Here is an 18,678-nt window from a genome sequence, read left to right on the forward strand (position 1 = left end):
CCCCAGAACACTGGACACATTCTATGTTTATTCTAAGAACAGCGCCAACTGGCTCCAGCAGGCAGTACGTCTTTTTCCAACAATCAATACCAGTAATTCAGCATTATTAAGTTGGATGATGGCCCATGAATACCTTTTCTCTAACGTCAATGAAGTGATTGCACGTCTTGATTAAGAGCTGGAGATAAAAGTATAAAGACAGGCAAATAAAACTTTCTTAGAATGTGCATTTAAAATACAGTTTATGTGATAATTATATATTTTCATTTTCTTCCACTTTCTATTGCAGATGTTCATATTCACTAAGGCAGATTGCACCACATGTGATATTTGTCTCATGAAGGAGAGTTAATCAAAAAAAATTCACACATACAAGTAATTAATACTCTTTGTCTGGAATCCAAAGATGTATGATAAAAACACATAAAAGACTTTACATTCATATGTGAGCATGAAAGTTTCAAATCTATCCACAATCATTCCTGCAGCGCAGTGTTTATGTATTCTGATCAGCATCACCAGTCCTTTGAATTCCTCCAAACCAGCTGATCTTACACTTTTAGCTCTCGTCCCTTTGCAGGGAATTAGATGGCATGTTTGCACCGCATCCATTGGACAGTAAAACAGGAGAAAAGCCTTCTGCTGTTTTGTTGAGAATACAGTAATCATTATAGGTACACGGCTGTGGGAGGTCAACAATAAAACTGTTTTTTGAACTGCTGTCTGGGCTTTGGGGCAGATCTTCACTGCTGCACCCAGAGTCTCCACAGGTGGTGTTCAGGAAATCTTCAGGCAGAGAAGAGACAACTTCTACTTTTCCAAGGTCGACCCCCCAAACAGAGCCAGGCCACACGATGTAAGGCGTGTCTCCTGGAGTTTCCATATTTACAGGCTGGAAGACCTCTTGTGTTTCGGGTAAACCCACATAGTCGGTTAGACACTGAGCGAACTCCAGCTGTGGTACCGAGGGGTTGTGGAAGTTCTGCTCCGGGTCTTTGGCGATGGGTTTGGGCACAACGGTCACATCAGTAACCGTCAGGAGCTCGTCAGTTTTGGACGTGAACACAAACCGGCCTCGAGGTGAAAGCCACTCCTGCAAATTCAGAGACGACGAGGTGTCATCAGGTGTGATTTCAACAAACAGGAGATGTGAAAGTGTGACTCCAGTACAGTTTAATTCTGAGGAAGTCATGAGTGAATCAAAGAGGCCGTTGGATCTTGCCGGTAGTTTGAGGTCTAATGAAGAACATTTTAGTTTTTCAAGAGATTGCAAAAGTGATCCAGATTCAACATCTGTATCTGGATCCGACTCAGAATTTAATCTAGACATCTTTGAGATCAGATCCAACATCCATCATTAAAATCCATCAACGACTTCTGTGACAGATGGAGATAATGAAACTAAAACTTCATTATGACACCCAGACCACATGCATAAACCCCCTCACCTGCAGATTCCCATCATGTTGCAGAAAAACGGGTGCAAAGAACGGGGCAGGCGATGGCGTGTGGGACAGAGATTTGACCTTCTTTCTGTCACACGAATCATGAAACAAACTAATCACAAACTGTCATTCCGAGAAGATTAATAATGACAATCTTTTCTTATTTCTTTCATCAATACTTCATTATACAGATGAGTTACCTTGCCGTGGGACTGGTGAATGCAACCAGCAGGACTCCAGCGACCACTAACACTGGGCCCAGAGATTTGGTCAGCAGGACTAGGATGTTGCCTCGTTCTGTGTCTGACATATAAAAGAATCAGTCAGTCGTCTCACAGAGATAATCATCAGACGCCTGAGTCGTGCGTGTTCATCTACGAAGGTGGTGATGGAAATAGAAAAAGGATGTGGTTTCGCTGCAGAGACGCCGACGCAAGAACCTCACATGCATGAAGCGTCGGTGTTGTTTCTTTACCTTCTCCTGCTTCGTTTCTCCAGCACACCGATGGACCCCACTCACTCCACGTGGCTCTGAAATCCCGGACTTCAGGAATGGATCTGACTTTAATACAATAAGTTACATCCGGTTCGAGCTGCGATCTTGGAACCGATAGAAACTTCCCGGATGGTGTGAGGGCAAAACTCTGGTGAAAAGTGGGACGAATGCAAATCAGTGATTTCTGTTTTGTGCAGTAAAGAAAGATCCGGGTCAGGGTCTTATGGTTGGTCTTATGGTTGGTGGTTGGTCTTATGGTTGGTCTTATGGTTAGTGGTTGGTCTTATGGTTGGTGGTTGGTCTTATGGTTGGTCTTATGGTTGGTCTTATGGTTGGTCTTATGGTTGGTCTTATGGTTGGTCTTATGGTTGGTCTTATGGTTGGTGGTTGGTCTTATGGTTGGTCTTATGGTTGGTGGTTGGTCTTATGGTTGGTGGTTGGTCTTATGGTTGGTCTTATGGTTGGTGGTTGGTCTTATGGTTGGTCTTATGGTTGGTGGTTGGTCTTATGGTTGGTCTTATGGTTGGTCTTATGGTTGGTGGTTGGTCTTATGGTTGGTGGTTGGTCTTATGGTTGGTCTTATGGTTGGTGGTTGGTCTTATGGTTGGTCCTATGGTTGGTCTTATGGTTGGTCTTATGGTTGGTCTTATGGTTGGTCTTATGGTTGGTCTTACTTTGCTCTGTTTGCTGTGAGACGTTTGAAGCAGCAGCTCATAGCGGAGATTGCCCACGAGGTATCGATGCTTTTCATACCCACTCATCCAAGTGAAGTTGAAAGTCTCCACCGATGGCTGCACATCGACTTGAAGTGGGGGGGTCAGCTTAACTGAAGGCAAACATTCATCGTACAGATTTATCTATATACATAGATGCAAAGTCTAGAAGTCACAAAGACAATAATTCAGGCTTACTGTTCTGACATGGTTCAAAAAACTCGGTTACGACATAGCAGGAGGAGTTCCGACAAAGTTTTATGACGTATTCCTCATAACAATCAAACATTTCCGAGCCTTTCTTGAGTCGGCAGACGTAGCTGTAGGAGTCAGTCGTGTTAGTCTTCATGGTGAGTCTGCAGGAAATCATTTCATTCCTGCAGATGAAGAGAAAAACCCAGGACATTTAAGAAGGTCAGTCAGTAGAGGAAGAGCAGCGCCTTCAGTTGTGTGTTTACTCTTTAAAAGAAGCGATGTTACCGATCGAGTTCATTAAATGTCAGTCTGTAGGCAGACGGATCCACCGCATCACCGGTGATGTTCAAGACACACGAAACGGAGTTCCAGTAGGCAGTCAGGCAGGAATACCCCTCCACTGTGGGACCCCCCCAATCAACACACACACACACACACACACACACACACACACACACACACACACACACACACACACACACACACACACACACACACACACACACACACACACACACACACACACACACGCACACCCCCCGACGCACTGACGTTAAATTCTTCACATATAAATCCAGTGTTAGATTTACATCACATGCTGAAACTGAGTGTTGGATTGCTGTTTCATAATAATAGCATGTTAAATAGCTGCCTGCTAGGTGGCGCTAGTGAGCTCCACTATGTATATTCGTCTTATTGGGGTCAGTGGCCATTGGCCGATCTAATAATTAAATAATAATAATAATAATAAAATTCTGTTATTGTTCTATGAAATATCAGTAATGAATTTTGTCTCTTTTGGCTCTTTTGATCATTCATTTTAAATTTAATAGTGTTTTAAGTTAATTACATATTCACTCATTTCATCAAGAAGACAGCGATTCCAGCTTTCAGATTAATGTGGTGGGATTAAAACAATTTAAACCTCAATATGAAGTTACACAAAATGTTGAAACTCAAGTACCGAAAAGATTTACTTAAATGTTGTAAGTAAATGCTGCTTTTTGCCTCTGTTGGATTTTAAGTTTGACTATTTGTTATTTTAAATAGATAATTTGTAATAATGAAAAAGTACTTTATTTTGAAAATCATCCGACTTTAGGAACCCCAACTACAGACTGATATTAGAAATATGCTGTAATTAAAGCAGAATATTAGAATATTAAATTATACAGTTAGAGATGAATGAGTGAATACATCCTGAGATCCGTGACACCAGACATCTGAGTTCTGTTAATCGTGGGAAGGAGATTTAATGTGAATTAAAGCATTTTGAGCTGAGGAGGAAACACATGAAGCGTCTGGAGGAGATCGCTGCACCTTTGAAGCCGCCGGTCGCCACGAGGAGGCCGGAGCTCCAGGTCACGAGCAGGAGGCGCAGGAAGCTCATGTTTCTGCTTCACACGGTCACACTGGAGACGGGAAAACACGTTTCTTCAGTCTTGTTCTATCTACACATGAAATACACACAAATGAAATAACATTCTCAAGTTATCATGACTTGAAAAAGAAAATAGAAAAGACAAAATGAAGCTTTTCGGAGCTCTCACCTGTGGGGGATGTTCTGCTGCTGCTGATGGGTCTGAATGAAGGACGTTTGGTGCCGAGGTTGACTTATTTTCTTATCATTAGTGACATCACAGGAAGTCAGCTCTTTCTTTTTTCATGAACCTTTTGTCAATTGCTCACGTTCGCTCACCCCTACCAGAAAAAAAAAGAAAAGATGGGTTTGATCCAAAGGAAACTTCACATGTGGTACTGTATTGTTATTTTTTTTGTAGTAAAATTTTTGTAGTGCCAAGTCATGAAAGTTTATATTTTGTAAATGTATGAAATTTTAGAGTTGAAAGAATTACCCATACCCTTCCTCTTTTCTGGAAAAGAGGAAGACAATGGCTTCTTCTGAATATTTCCATATTTGTTCCTGGAAGATGATTTTCCAAATGGGAAGTACAGTTTATAATAGCATTGAGTAACTGTATAATTAGCTGATATGAAGTAAGACTCTATGCAGACTTCATCAAATCCTTTAATCGTCATCTGCTATTACAATATAGTACCAGGTCATGAGACATTGACTGATCGCACTTCACACTTTCCAGGCTCAGGGTTCTCGTAATGACTAAGTGAGGATTTCATGACTCATGACTCAAAGTCATGAGCCTAAAGTAAAATTTCACAACTGTTTTGATATATATAATATTAGCATCACGTTAAAATTCCAGTAAATAAAATGTAATCTCTCTTTGAGTTTCTTCATTTTCAGAATAATCAGAAACCAAACAAAATGAAGTCACAATGGATCAGATGAATATCAATTGTCTCACCTCTGACAGTTATTCCATGTTTGGTTTTGTTGCATTGGAGACCAAACATGAAAAATGCTAGCTGTCAAAGCACAAAAGAATAAAAAAATAAAATAAATACAAACATGGTATTAAACCTGCAACCAGATTGGAGAGTTAAACATCAGTACTGTGTATTTGTCTCTGATTGACTGATGTCTGATACAGTAAAGATAAATAACATCAACTCTAACGAATAACACCAATACGGAAGTTAATAAAATCAAATATGAAAAAAGTTCCGTCATGTCAGAACATTGTGGATTGTGTACAGTAAAGACACAAAGAAATTAATCCTCGCGTTCACTCATGCGATAATTGAGCCTTAAAAACAAAAAAAACTTTTACCACAAGGCATCAAAAAGCAAAAACCCGCATAAAAACATCAGTTTTTGTGTTTTCTCAGTAGAAAACTTCACTTCTACAGTTGAGTTTGTGCACTAGAAATGGAAATAAGACTACAAACATAATTCTGTCCAGATCTCACGATGACAGCAGAGATTTTAGAAGCTTGTCTGGTGTGTTTTGTCGTCTCCTTCCAATGAAACGGGCCCCACGGACGGAAGCTTGCAGTGGTTACTGCCAAAAATGCTTGTGCAAGTAAAACCTGATGTTAATCTGACATCTTGATAATGAACACACTCGCCGGTGCTGCAGGACGAGCTGACAAAAGACAAGGTGCATGTAACATGAAGCTGTAGACAATGACAAAGTGTCCCATTGGGGGAAGAAGGTTTTATGATGTATAAATAATCCTTTAAGCCACAAATAAAACAGTGGAAGTGTTCGCGAGGTGGGGCAGTGGTGTAGCGCCGTTGCCTCGCAGCTAGAAGGTCCTGGTCTCAAATCCAACAGGGGATCTGGGATCGTCTGCCTGTGTCTGTGTGGCTCCATCCCATCAAAAACACAGGTTTTTAGCAACTTTAAACTGTCTCTTGCATGTGAATGTTTGTCTTACTCTCTGCATGTTGGCCTCTTAACTGATCCTGCATCATATCGATAATCATCACGACTGTTGGAGCTCTGAGTCGCCGGCGAGCTCCTGATCGCCACACACCATCCACTGCTTGACGTAGTTGGAGTTGGAGAAGCCGTCGTCGGTCATGTTTGAGACCCCGGGGCTGCTGCACTCTCCAAAGCCGCTGTCGATGGTGTCCAGGTCCACGTGAGGGTAGCCGTCCTCCGACTGCTCGTTGGACGCGAACGAGACGAGCGACGCCATCTCTGGTTCGATAGGATGGTCGCTCAGCTGGAAGCTGAGACTGTCCTCTGATGAGTCAGTGGATATCTGGTTGTCGTGACACGGCGGTGCTTCACTTTGTCTATCCATCCCAGCCTGTTCTCCACCATCGCCTCCTGAAGACCCAAAGCTCTGCCCCTCCTGGTAACTCCTGAAGGTGTTCCCAGAGCTCTGCAGATCAACATTCTCCTCGAACTCTTCTTCTCCAGACAGCGTCACAGTTTGGATGGAGATGTGCCCGCTGGAGTGGCCGGTTCCCGTCGAGCCGCCGCCACTGCCCCCGCCCTGGAAGAACAGCAGCGAGTTGCTGTGAGGCTGCGGCCTTTGCAGAAAGTGGCTACAGGGATTCAGCTCGTCGTCCCCGTAGTCGTGTTTCACGACGCTCCACAGGAGAACGTCGTGCTGCTTCTCACTGTTCATCTGGAGGTACTCGCGCTCGTCGAAGCCAGACTTCACCCACTCCTGCAACGGCGCAAAAAAAAACATGTTAGTTCGGAGGATTGGATAGTTGGTGACGGTGGCCTATGAATATTTAAAGGACGATTAGATGCTTTCTTAACCTAGAGGTACATGAGGAGATTGAAGGTGCCCATAAATGTGAAGCGGATGTGGATCAGAGGGAAGCTGCAAAAGAACAACTTTTCATTTATTTATGCACTATGGTTTTAAATGCAAATGCACATGTAAGACACAAAAAATTCATTTACAAGCTCTATATATGCAACCTTTCGGACTGGCAGGCTCTTCTGCTCCTGCTTCTAGTTTTTAGGCTATGCTAAGCTAGGTGTTTGCAGTAGCTGTAAAATCAACTTTAGCATAAAAGAACGCGACTGTTTTTTGATCTTACTAACGGTTGAAGAGAAAGTTTGTGTTTTGCAAAAATTGTTTTCTGCACATTTACAGATGCGGCGCATGATTGCAATGTTGCAGATATTGTGAAAGGAAGAATTTGCTCCTTATCTAGTCTTCTTCTTGGTATGAGTCAAACCACCAAGTCTGTTTCAGTAGTGAGATGCTCTGACAAGTCCCTAAACTGTACTCTCATAGTGTTCAGCAGGACCTATAGCATTGTATAGGACCAGATACAGCACTGCTAGTAAAAGCACATAATGTGCAAGATGTGCTATTGAAAAGTATTTCATCAGATATATGAATTATATCAAACTTCTGGCACTAAACAAGATGATTTTGTGGTCTAGCGGTAGAAAAACTACTGGATTTGTCACAACAATTAAATCTGGTTAATCCAGATTCTGCATTAATCAGAACCAAACTGCACATATCCAGATACCAGCCACTCAAATAAGCCTGATTTGTTTTCAAGTTCTGTGATTTATTTCCTGAAAGAACCACGCTAACGCCGTCCAACACTGATAAGAAAAGTGAAACAGGTCTCCCCCCCTTGAAGGATGCAGCATTCAAGATTTAAACTAATTACAGCTTTAAATATTTCACATTTATCCCAAGTTGGAACATTTAATGTCATGAAAGGAAAGTAGGAAAATTTACATACAGTACTTAAAATATGCTTTTTGTAAATTGTAATTGTACAACAGCGCCCTCTAGTTACCAATGTTTGTAACCTCAATTGGTTTGACTGATTTGATTGATTTGTACCCACTTTACTTTCTCTACTGAAACAACTTATACTGAAATAAATGAAAATTATTCATTATTACGTATTTAAATAAATATATTTGACTCCTCTTATATTGAAACTGCTGACTTTTTATGGCAATGGTTGTTTAATATTTTTTTTCTGTAAGGCTATTACCTGAAAAACATAAAATATGATTAGAAAAAAACCGTAACATAATGACAACATATAATAGAAAATTCTTCATTTGTGCTGAGAGCAAATGAAAAACATGTGACATTTAAAATATGTATTTATCACACACTGGATGTGTCAATGGTAGTTTCCAGTAAGGTGGAACAGATGGGGCTGTTATATACAAATATCTACCCACAGCCTCGCAGGCAAACGAAAAACAAAAGGGCCTCTTGAAGCCCCTGCGCATTGTGGAAGCCCCACGCGTGAAATGAAGGGACGGTCCCCCCCCCAAACGGTCCAGATGCTGCGCTAAAACAAAAGAAAATCCTCTTCTCGGGCGACACCTGCTGGCTAACTTAAGAGACTACACCCAGAACCCGATGAGCCGTGGGCGCTTCTTTCTCTGTTACCTTGAAATTTCCTTTGTGGTCGTTGAAGAAGGAATCGAAAAACGAATCAGGTCTGGGGATGTAAGCGATCAGCTCCATCTTCTTCTGCACACACCTGAAACTAATATTAACATTCTCTTTAGAAAGTGAAAGGAAACACAGACCAAACAAAGGAAATCAAGATGTTTATATTCTGACTTTAAAAAAAAAAAAAAAAAATTGTTAAAGATTTAAAAAATGAATGCTGGGGGATTGAGGTCAGCAATTTCTTCAGATAATACACCTTGTGAAAATTTGTGCCTATGCAAAAATGTTAGTTTTCATTCATTTCGCTCCAGTGGCCTTTTATATATGTGTTTTATCTGTGAGTCAGATATATCCGCTCAATTTCTAGATTATTAGGTGGAACCAGATAAAACTACAGAGGTCTAAATGAAAATAAAATACATTTTAGAGTCAGTAAAAGGTCTTCTGCTTGAAGACATTTGACGCCGCCGCTAAGCGGTAAAAGGGCTGATTTAATGTCTAAGTGCGGTTGTTTCTTGTAAGCCTGAGCCCTTCATACGGGTGTTGTTCTCATGATGCTAAGCGTGACTTCCTACGTCGGTCTGCCCTCTCTGTGCAGGGCGTCGCTGTGTGCTGGGCGCAGCAGTGTTTTCTCCATAAATGGGTGGTCATAGCAGGAAGGAAGCGTATCGAAGCGGTGACAACCTTGACTCATCGTTTACTGGAAGACAGTGTTGCTGACCTTATGACTGCATTTTCATTCACTTTGCTGAGTTATTTTATTTATTTTCTATTTTATCTTGGGGAAATGAAATTGTCAACATTATTTTATTTTCGTGATTCCATCCAATTACGTATCTAGCGGGAATCTTTGAGCATTTAGAATCTTGTAATACAGACAAACTTTTAAGAGTGGGGTTAAATTCTAAATACAGTACTTACGGTTTTCGTAAACAGCGTAGAAGCACCAGGAAACCCGTAACAGAAACAATGGACGTGGAGACGTACAGCAGACACCAACTACCTCCTGTGAACGAGATCTGACCATTAAAAGATGCTCGGACGATCTTTAATGGCGATACGTTCCTGAAACGTGTGAATGAAGGATAATAAACAAACAAACACAAAAATAACATCTGTGACTGGGAATAAAAAAGATATTCCACCCTCTTTTACTTTTGTCTCAGCTTTACCTTCGCTCCTCCATCCCGCGGCGGAGCTCCACTCGCTCCACGGACCCTCGTAGACCTCCCCAGGACAGAATCTGGCCTTAACCGCCACGGTGTAGTTCACATTTGGTTGCAGCTTCTTCTTGTCTAACAGAATTTGCTTTTGCTCCACCGTTAGGGAGTAAACCGGATCCTGTCAGGAGAGAAGACAGAGTTGTCAGCATAGAGGTGAATTTACTGCTTCTGTTTCAGTGTTGTTGTTTTTTTCGCTTCCGTTACCTCGGATGAGTCTCTTATGAGCACCGTGTACGTGAGGCAGTGCAGCTGTTCTCCGTGGTTCCAGGTGATGTTGTACAAACCCTCGATGTTTCTCACTTTAACATCGAAGGGAGGCAAAACTTTCACTGTGGAAATCCCAAAGGAAGAATGAGAAACGTTCCTCACCGCAAGCGACAGTTGAGCAATTTTTAGCTTTCTTCTTCACCCCGAGGGTGAACAAGATACCAGAGATATCCAATAACACGTTATGGTCGGTTTGGACTTACCCACATCACTCAGGGCCCACATGGACGACGAATCCCCGCTCAACTTTGTTCCTTCATCACCTGTTCGGCCAGAACTTGCGATGCAGTTTGTTCCAATTGACGCGACATCGAAAAACATTTCTGGACTCATCACACACCAAGATCCAGGCGGTTCGATTTCACAGGAGCCAACAGCATCAATTTCTCCGTCACTGGAAGATAAAAAGCGCCGAAGTTGATTTTGAATGAGAGCAAAATAGAAAAAGAAAAAACAAAAGCATGCTTACCTGCGAAAGAATATAAAATTAATAATTACTGTTATTAGCATGATGTTTGTTGAATTTATTAGATCTTCACCTGCAGTTGACTTGGAGGAAGACGGGATGTTTGGGCGCGGAACCCGAGCAGGAACAGTTCAGTGATTCCTTATAATCGGTCGAACAGACGACGTCGCACAAAGACGTGACTGAAGAATAAAAATGAAACGAGTACCGAATTCAATACTGATGTTCTGCAAACTTCCGTCAGCAAAATAAATTCTGGTAAAAGTAATCAACTCACTGCCAGGGAGAAACAAAGCGAGGCCCAGCAGCAGCAATAAGGACGCAGGTCGAAGAGCCATGAGGTCCGACCTCGGGTTCCAGCTGCTGGTCGGACAGGAAGGAATCCAGGAGCTGAAACTACACACAGATGGGATTCGATGATGTGGTGATAAAACAGAAAAGAAAAAGACTGACATAAAAAATAATCATTCATTTGACATGTGATGCTGAATAACACATCGACCAGACGGTTAAAAAACACAGCTGAATTCTCACATCGGTTCAAACCCCATACGATAACGCATTTATGAAGTAGCAAGATTTACTTTACGAGTCATACTTTAAAAAAGATGGAATTTAAAACAAATGATCTCAAATACCGACATCTTAAGAACATCTTCAAACAACAGTTTCTGTTCTCATTTTCAATATATATATATATATTTTTTTTACCTTTTTAAGATTTCAATTCAGCCACTCGATCGGGTAAAAAGCCGTCATTGATGCGCTTGGTCTCTTTATGAGAAGTGGAACAATGTTCTGGCGAGTCATAGCGAAGACGGCGTCATCGTCGCAGAGGTGATGAAGGATGTGGTTTCAGGACCCACTGAGAGGCGCCTGTGCGGTGACTTCCCACCACATCCACACAGCTGCCATGAATATGCAACAGTCGACCGGATGGCACAAAAACAACAGGAAACTGTAATTATCGTCATAATGATTTGGTCATAAAAAGGCAGGACAATATAAGTATAGAATTTTTAAAAAAATTCATGTTGGAAATTAAATGAATTTTCAGCATTCTTCTCATCTTCTTGAATTATTTAACCTTTGTCTTCTCAGAACACGACTGACACAGGTTTCGGTGCTGAAATGATTCTGAACTCAGATGTTTTATACTTTTCAAAAGACCCTTATCAAAACGCCTACATCCCTACTGCAGCTGTTCATGAGGGGGTTTCAGTAGTTTCCAGCAGCGTGTTCCGTATGAAGCCGATTGAGTCATGATCTGCCGGGGGGCCCCTTCAGAACTCACGTTTATTGGTTAAATCAGCTCCAACTGCTTCTAACTTAAAGCATTTTGGGTCACATGCACACATTTTTTTCCCACAAGCAAGCAAGATCTTGCATTATATAGGCCATAATGTGATGTCTTGACTCAGTCACAGCACGGTAACAGTGTTTGCTCTGTGCCATGGGTGGGCTCTGTGGTATTCAAATAAGAAAGTAGGCGTATAGATATATCCCATTTAATGTCACAGAATCACATTTAGTCAAACTCAAAGGTCATCTCATGACACAAAACCTACCTAAAGCGCAGCTGCAGTGCATTTTACTCAGCGTCATCTGCCATCCGTGCAAGTTGTTGAAGAAAGACATTTACAAAGACGTTTTGGTTTAAGTTGTCCCTACAAATCGTTGCACATAAAAAAAGTACAATTTTGAGATGCCTTTTTGAGTTTCATTCCAGAAAACCTCATCTGACACAAATCCTGCTTGTAGACTTACAACCGTGAAAATGAGACAAATATGACTGAAAAAAATCTGTCAATAGCTGAAATGAATACTTCTGCATTAATCCACCCCGTCTGTGTGAAACAATCCACGACCACTAGATGTCGCTGTAAACAAGGTTTAACCTGTACCTCCTGCAGTGTGCACCTCTTCACAATTATTCAACATCACTTTTGCCAACAACAATATGGAACATACTGCATATGCATTTACCATCTTTATAGTAACATTCATTAATAAGAAACTGCACGGGTGAAATTCGGAATCCTTTGGATTCTGTGTTGAAAATTAAGGTTACTTGTTTTTTTTTTCTGCCTTGAGGAGCTTTTCGGTTGCTCAGTATAAATCATTGATGTGTTTTTTTTAGTTTTATTAACCATACTTATCTTACTTCATTATAAATTTTTACTAACATTCCAGATTAGATGTTTATGATTTTCTGCTCTTTGTAAAAAGTGTAATTTTGGTGCAGGTCGACAAGTGCAGGATGAAATCATCAAAATAACAACAATGATACACAACTAGTAAGATATTTAGTTGTGTGGGAGAGTGTGTACCTGTTGCTGTGAGAACCAGACCAGTGTGAACAGCTCTTTCACCACAGGACTGATGACGTCACGGACATACAGTCCTTACTGTTCACCTGAGGGCAGGATGCTTGTGAAGCGCCTCAAGAATTGCATATTGCACACTTGCAGTCGTTCTTCTCTACAAACTGTGTTGGAGTTGTCTCTATTTTTAAAAAGAGAAAGACCTGTCTGATCCAAGAGAGAACAATGTTCTCTGCAAAAAAAAAAAAAAAAAAGGAAGTATTGAAGCAGTTTTGGATTCCGCTGTCCAGATTAGTCATGACAAACTGCGCACAAAAACACTACAAAGTAAAATAAAACATGTTTTGGTATAGAAAAAAAATATGCACAATACAAGAAAATCAACCATTAAAAATAAAGTCAACTAAACTCTAAATATTACACTGTAATGATTCTGTAAAACAATTTAAACAATAAAGTCCAGTATGACCGGTTCTGTTAGATACTGTAGTTGAACGCAGGGGGAACACTGTCACAGTTCAAGTGTGGCATTCACGGACAGGGGAACTCCGCTTTGTGTCGGTTGTTTCATTTTCACCTTGTGATTGAACCATATAAATAACTTGTGACTTATTTTAAAGGTTCCTCTCCTGCAAACGAGCCACGGGAAGCCGTCTGCTGCGTTCAAGTTCCTTTTACTCCAATGTTAAATCCACTTGTCCAGCTCGTAATTTACAGAATCCAGTGTTAGTAATGTAATTTATCTTAGTCAACACAGCTCATTATTTTTTAATAATGTTTACGATATTTAGACGTCCTCTTTTACAGCCACATATTTACATTTGTAACTTAAATATCGTGGTATTTCCGAGAAAACTACTGTTAGCTGACATTAGCAGTCTGCTATCAAGCTAACAACAGTTCGGACCACCTTGTGTTGCATTCAGGGCTCACTGGAATTCCGGGATATTCACGAGTTTAATGGGCAAAATAATTAGATTGTGGAACCTTGTGCAGTCGCAACAAAACGATATTTATTTATTTTTAAATTATCTCTAAAATTCCGTCTAAGGCGTAGCATATGCATGATCTCCTTCACGTTCTCCACTTTAAAATGTTGTACTAGCTACGGTATCAAAAACTTACTCTGCGGTCGCCATGTTCGTCATCGCGGAAAAACCCGACTTTTTACCGCCCTCTTGCGGTAGGTATCCGTATCGACATAAACGCCACGCGGAAGTGTGTGGGCGTTGTAATGGACTGACAGTGTATGGCATACACAGCCACAGGCGGCGGTGTGACGTGACGTCACTAATCCTTACAGATGACAGTTACATTATAAACACTATTTAAAATAACTGATTTTTTGAATTCATTTATTTCTGCACGTCTACTTGCAAAAACCAGGGTGAACAGAGTGCACAGTTAGAACTGATAATGACTAATAATAATCATGTTTGCGAAGTGATGTTAAGTTTTTAAAGACTGCTAACTAGGTAATGCAAATAACAAAAAGGAGATGCTTTCACCATGACCAACACAGTTCTTGAATCGGTTTCACTCGACATTGAAAATCAACCCAGTTTTACTGGTAACTTATTTTTTAACAATGACGCCTTTAAGCAAAAGTTGTTGTTTTTCTGCAGACCAACATCAAGTTAATGCAGCAAAATTTCAAGCCTGTCATTCTTTAAGAGAGATGTCAAAATAATTCTTGGGCTACATTTGACCTGCTGTGAAATTTGACACAAGAAACTCATAAAATATAATTTCTCAACAGTATAAGAAGTCATCAGGCCTCTTAAATCATGAGTGTACTTACAGTTTGGGGCCGATCACACAGGAAGCAGTGTTCTTCTGTCTGACGCTTTTGTTGCTCATACTGGGAAGCTGATGCAGGAACTGATCCTGCACAGAGGATGTAGTTACGAGTCAATCGTCTGTTTAACACAAGGATTCTTTCTGAGAAGAAAAAGTCCCAAATGCACGTTTATGCAAACACACAGCTCTAAAGCACATCTCTAATGAATCAAACTGACTAGACCTACATCTACATTGACAAATATGTTTCGGTAACACTGATATTCATCGATGAGAAGCTTTACTCATAAAGCAAGTCAACTTTTTTTTTTAAAAATTCTCTTAAATTTATTGCAGCAAATGTGAATACTTCTTCCTATTCAAACCAAAAAGGTGACATGCTGATGTAGCACCTATTTGAAAAATAATGCCCTGAGAAAAGCAATAAAACAAAAACCTGTTCAGGGAGCAGTTCCAGAAGCCACTATTAGAAAAATATGCAATAATAGAATGACAATAAGAAGAGCACATACCTCCCCCAAGGCTAAGCAGTCTCCTTTAATATAATCAAGCCTTACCCGAAATGAAACACACAGTCCTGTAGCACTAAATGACAGGGCCAACTACACCCTACAAAAAACTTCACTCTTGAGGATCCAGACTTTTGTATCAGCAACAAATTGGTCATGGAAACTAGCCCTATATATGTTATGTTATTATTCCAAGAGATTTTAGAGGAGAAAATATGCAGATGCATAAAACATGACAGATGAACAACCAAACAAGGATGTAAAAATAACCCCCAGGCAGAGGTGAATTAGATGTACTTTAAGAGCTCATTTCATAATCAAATATAATCCAGTTAAAATATTTAAAATTTTTAGATGAATAAACAACTTTACGGGAAATTTTAACGTCATATTGGTTCAGCCTTATGATTTTCCTCATTCAAATTCAGTAATACAACATAAATTTATAATCCAGGATATGAACATGGAATATAAATTCCGTAATAGTTGTCCTGGATGTGTTTTTTATTTTGACATAACTTCTTACCTTTCACAGAAACACATGACGTACATGAATGACTCTAAATCTGCATCATTTCATCTCTGTTACCCGTGGCATATTACCTCCCTCCAAATATATATTTTAATCTCCAGGATCTGGATTAAGATCCAGATCGAGATCCAATTACGCACCATCATAAGTCGTCAATGCCTGGGTATTTTACCTCTGCTGAGGAGGTTATGTATTTATCTGCTAGCGAAGTGAAAACTTTTCCAACTCCATTATTTTTTCAAGCTATATTGAACACACACACACACACACACACAAAAAAAATCTAAACAAGAAAAACAAGCCAAACAATCAAACATGGATGATCATGTGACTTCTTTGTGTAGGACTGCTACCGTGTGACCTTTAGCAGGCCTTCTGTATGCATGTAGCTGCAGGCGCATGCATAGCTCTACTCCAGTTGAAGTGACATGTCAGTGTTATGTTAGTTAAATAACATACAGTCCTCTTAAACGGTTGGCTTATGGTTTGTTATGTTAAGAAAGCGTTCTGGTTTTTGGATTTCTTCAAGAATTATCTGAAGATCTGAAGCTTGAATTCCTTAAAACTCAAAGATGATGAATGTTTCGTATGAATAGTGTAATAATGCAAGAAAAAAAAGAAACGCTTTCACTTCTGTTCCTGCACAGCATCTCCTCATAGAGCAGGTGATTCCCACCGCTAGAGGGCGGTATAGATGCTTCTCTTTAATTTAAAGCAGTCATCTGCAGGATGATGTGATGTGTTGTGTTATTTATTTTTGTGTATTTATCATTCCTACATGATACTACCTTTACCTGAACTCATATTTATTTTTTATTGTTTATTTCGGTGAACCTAACCTGGGATAATTCTTTCACTTTGACATCTCCATAATAAAACAAACAGAACATGTGAAAACTAAAATATTAATATATTTTTATTTACTTTGCTATAAAATTCTATGAATGCAATAATACAGTATTCCAGAGGATTTCTGCAGCGTGCACTTGTTAGCATCTGTGGAACAGTCTAGGAAACAGGCAGCTACGATGTGTGTGTGTGTGTGTGTGTCTTAGTGTGTGTGACCCTTTGTCAGTTTTTGTCATCTCTCAGAGGGCATTCTTGGGGGTGTGTGTGGTGTGTTAGCAGCGAGGGGAGGGGGGTTGCTCTATAGTAGAGGTGTCTGAAACAGCTCTCCTTGGCTTGAGAAGAGGTTTATCCCTCTCAGACTCTCGTCGAGTTGTTCTGTGAAGTGACCCGCACACTGAAGCAAAGTGGTTGAGGTGTCTTTACCGTGAGGGTGGCAAGGGTGGAGGTGTGGTCACATGCTCAGAGGTGGTGGGGATAGAGTGGGGTGAGGACGACTCTATGTGTGTGTGTGTGTGTGTGTGTGTGTGTGTTTGCTTGGGGGGGGAGAGTACTGGGGTTGTAGATATGCAGCCTTGCAGCTGTGCGTGTGCTTGTCCATGTCTGAGTGAATAAGAGGAAGAAGGGGCAGTGAGGGGAGAGGGGCGATTCAGGTTCAGAAGTGTTGAAGCATAAAATTTCTCTCTCTCTTTCTCTTTCTCTTTCTCCGTCTCTGTCGCTCCCCCCTCTGTTGCCGGGCCAGACGCAAAGCAACAGCAATTTGTGCGATTTCACAGCTCACCGGATCCCTAAAACTCTGACAGCCTTGTGCTGAGGTTGGGGGGGAGGTAAAGGACAGGAGGGAGAGATGGCGTGGCGAGGGGGAGGAATGTAGAAGTGACGCTGGAAATGGAAAATGAAAGGATTGGAGGATGCAGGAGAGATGGGAAGCTGATGGTCGATAAGGTGGAAAAGATGCTCCAGAGAACAGAAAGCAGACAGGAATCCACTCCGTCTTTGTTCTGATGACTGGAAAAAACAAAAACATGTGTAGACATGTGTGAATCAATGATTCATGTAAAATATAGTGACAGATATGTAGTGGCGAGTCACTTCTAACGCCTACTGAGACAAGAGTCAATTAAAAATCATGTAAAATTACAAGTTGTCAGTGCAAAACTGCAAGTATACATCACAAAGCATGCTACAGATGCTACATGCTAATGTTGAGATAACAGCGACTCTAAGTTGTCACAACTTTAAACATTCTTTATCATATTTCTTTATAGATTAACAGATAAGCAAATAAAGAAACCCTGGCAGAAACATCGCCTCTCTGACAGAAGCAATAAGAGGAGAAAATTTGAACACAAGTTTGAATCGTCAGACCAATGACTTCATGGTCATGACATGAACTACTCACAGTCTGTGCCTCGTGATATATTTTTTGTCGCAAAGCACTCGTGCAAAGTATGATATAGTACATAAAATGGATAAAATAGATAAACGCAGCCTTTCAGACTGTGTCTCACTTTGTGCATTCATCACAAGTTGGTGTCACGTCGGTCTACCATCGTAATTTGAATGTTTTATCACACGGAGTATATCTTCATTCAAACCGTAAAATCAGTGTTTGGGGATTTTGGAAACATTTCAAATGTTAAAAGATGCTGATGAATTACCTTCTGTTGTTTTCAGTTTGATGAAAGATAAAGACAAATGAGCTGGTGAATAAGGCGATCCCTGAGAAACAGACTGTAATCTGGACGAACTGATAATTTGAATAAATTGCAGTTTGCTCGTACTTAATTGTCAGTGCTATCCAAATAACTCGTCTCCTTGTGAAAACACGAGGCTTTAGCCCACCAAAGGAGCCACTGATACAAAAAAATAATTACCCAAACATCTAATCTCACTCTTGGATTATTCTCAGATCTGTGAGGGTCTTTGCTGATTGAAAGTAATCTTGGATTTTGCCCCCTAGAGTGATTTAATCCATGCATTGTTCATCGTGCCCTTCTAAGCCTCAAATGAAACCCAAATTGGGTGGTCATTATGATGACTAAGACTTTTTCCATAACCCTAAAAAGGGTCACAACCTCAATGGA

At 40.6% G+C, this 18,678-nt stretch overlaps 1 protein-coding gene across 4 annotated transcripts; it reads right to left on the reverse strand.

The window, feature by feature from the left end:
• Positions 1-4,042: 4,042 nt before the first annotated feature.
• il21r.1 (interleukin 21 receptor, tandem duplicate 1) lies at positions 4,043-14,827 on the reverse strand. 4 transcript variants are annotated; one of them, XM_068324522.1, is made up of 12 exons: positions 14,706-14,727; positions 12,911-13,085; positions 11,292-11,488; positions 10,858-10,976; positions 10,654-10,762; positions 10,318-10,508; positions 10,052-10,176; positions 9,797-9,965; positions 9,546-9,630; positions 8,619-8,718; positions 4,400-6,896; positions 4,043-4,261 (listed from the first exon to the last, which is right to left on the reverse strand). In XM_068324522.1, the coding sequence occupies exons 4-11, from the start codon at positions 10,916-10,918 to the stop codon at positions 6,201-6,203; spliced, it is 1,536 nt and encodes a 511-aa protein (XP_068180623.1). In that variant the 5' UTR covers positions 10,919-10,976; positions 11,292-11,488; positions 12,911-13,085; positions 14,706-14,727; the 3' UTR covers positions 4,043-4,261; positions 4,400-6,200. The 4 variants fall into 4 exon arrangements, with proteins under 4 accessions (XP_068180623.1, XP_068180624.1, XP_068180626.1 ...); XM_068324523.1 differs by lacking the exon at positions 12,911-13,085 and having other exon boundaries at positions 14,706-14,827; XM_068324525.1 differs by lacking the exon at positions 14,706-14,727 and having other exon boundaries at positions 8,619-8,712; positions 12,911-13,192.
• Positions 14,828-18,678: the final 3,851 nt, after the last annotated feature.

Source organism: Antennarius striatus, chromosome 9, assembly GCF_040054535.1.
Source record: "Antennarius striatus isolate MH-2024 chromosome 9, ASM4005453v1, whole genome shotgun sequence".
Lineage (NCBI taxonomy): Eukaryota > Metazoa > Chordata > Actinopteri > Lophiiformes > Antennariidae > Antennarius > Antennarius striatus.

What these genes read in the sequence shown, in the direction of transcription:
- il21r.1 (XM_068324523.1), bottom strand. Translation starts at nt 10,918, where the DNA reads ATGGCTCTTCGACCTGCGTCCTTATTGCTGCTGCTGGGCCTCGCTTTG. An exon ending in TTCCTCCAAGTCAACTGCAG is followed by an intron (nt 10,509 to 10,653) that starts GTGAAGATCTAA and finishes TTTATCTTCCAG; the next exon opens with TGACGGAGAAATTGATGCTG. An exon ending in ACCACAAAGGAAATTTCAAG is followed by an intron (nt 6,897 to 8,618) that starts GTAACAGAGAAA and finishes GCGCCGTTGCAG; the next exon opens with GAGTGGGTGAAGTCTGGCTT.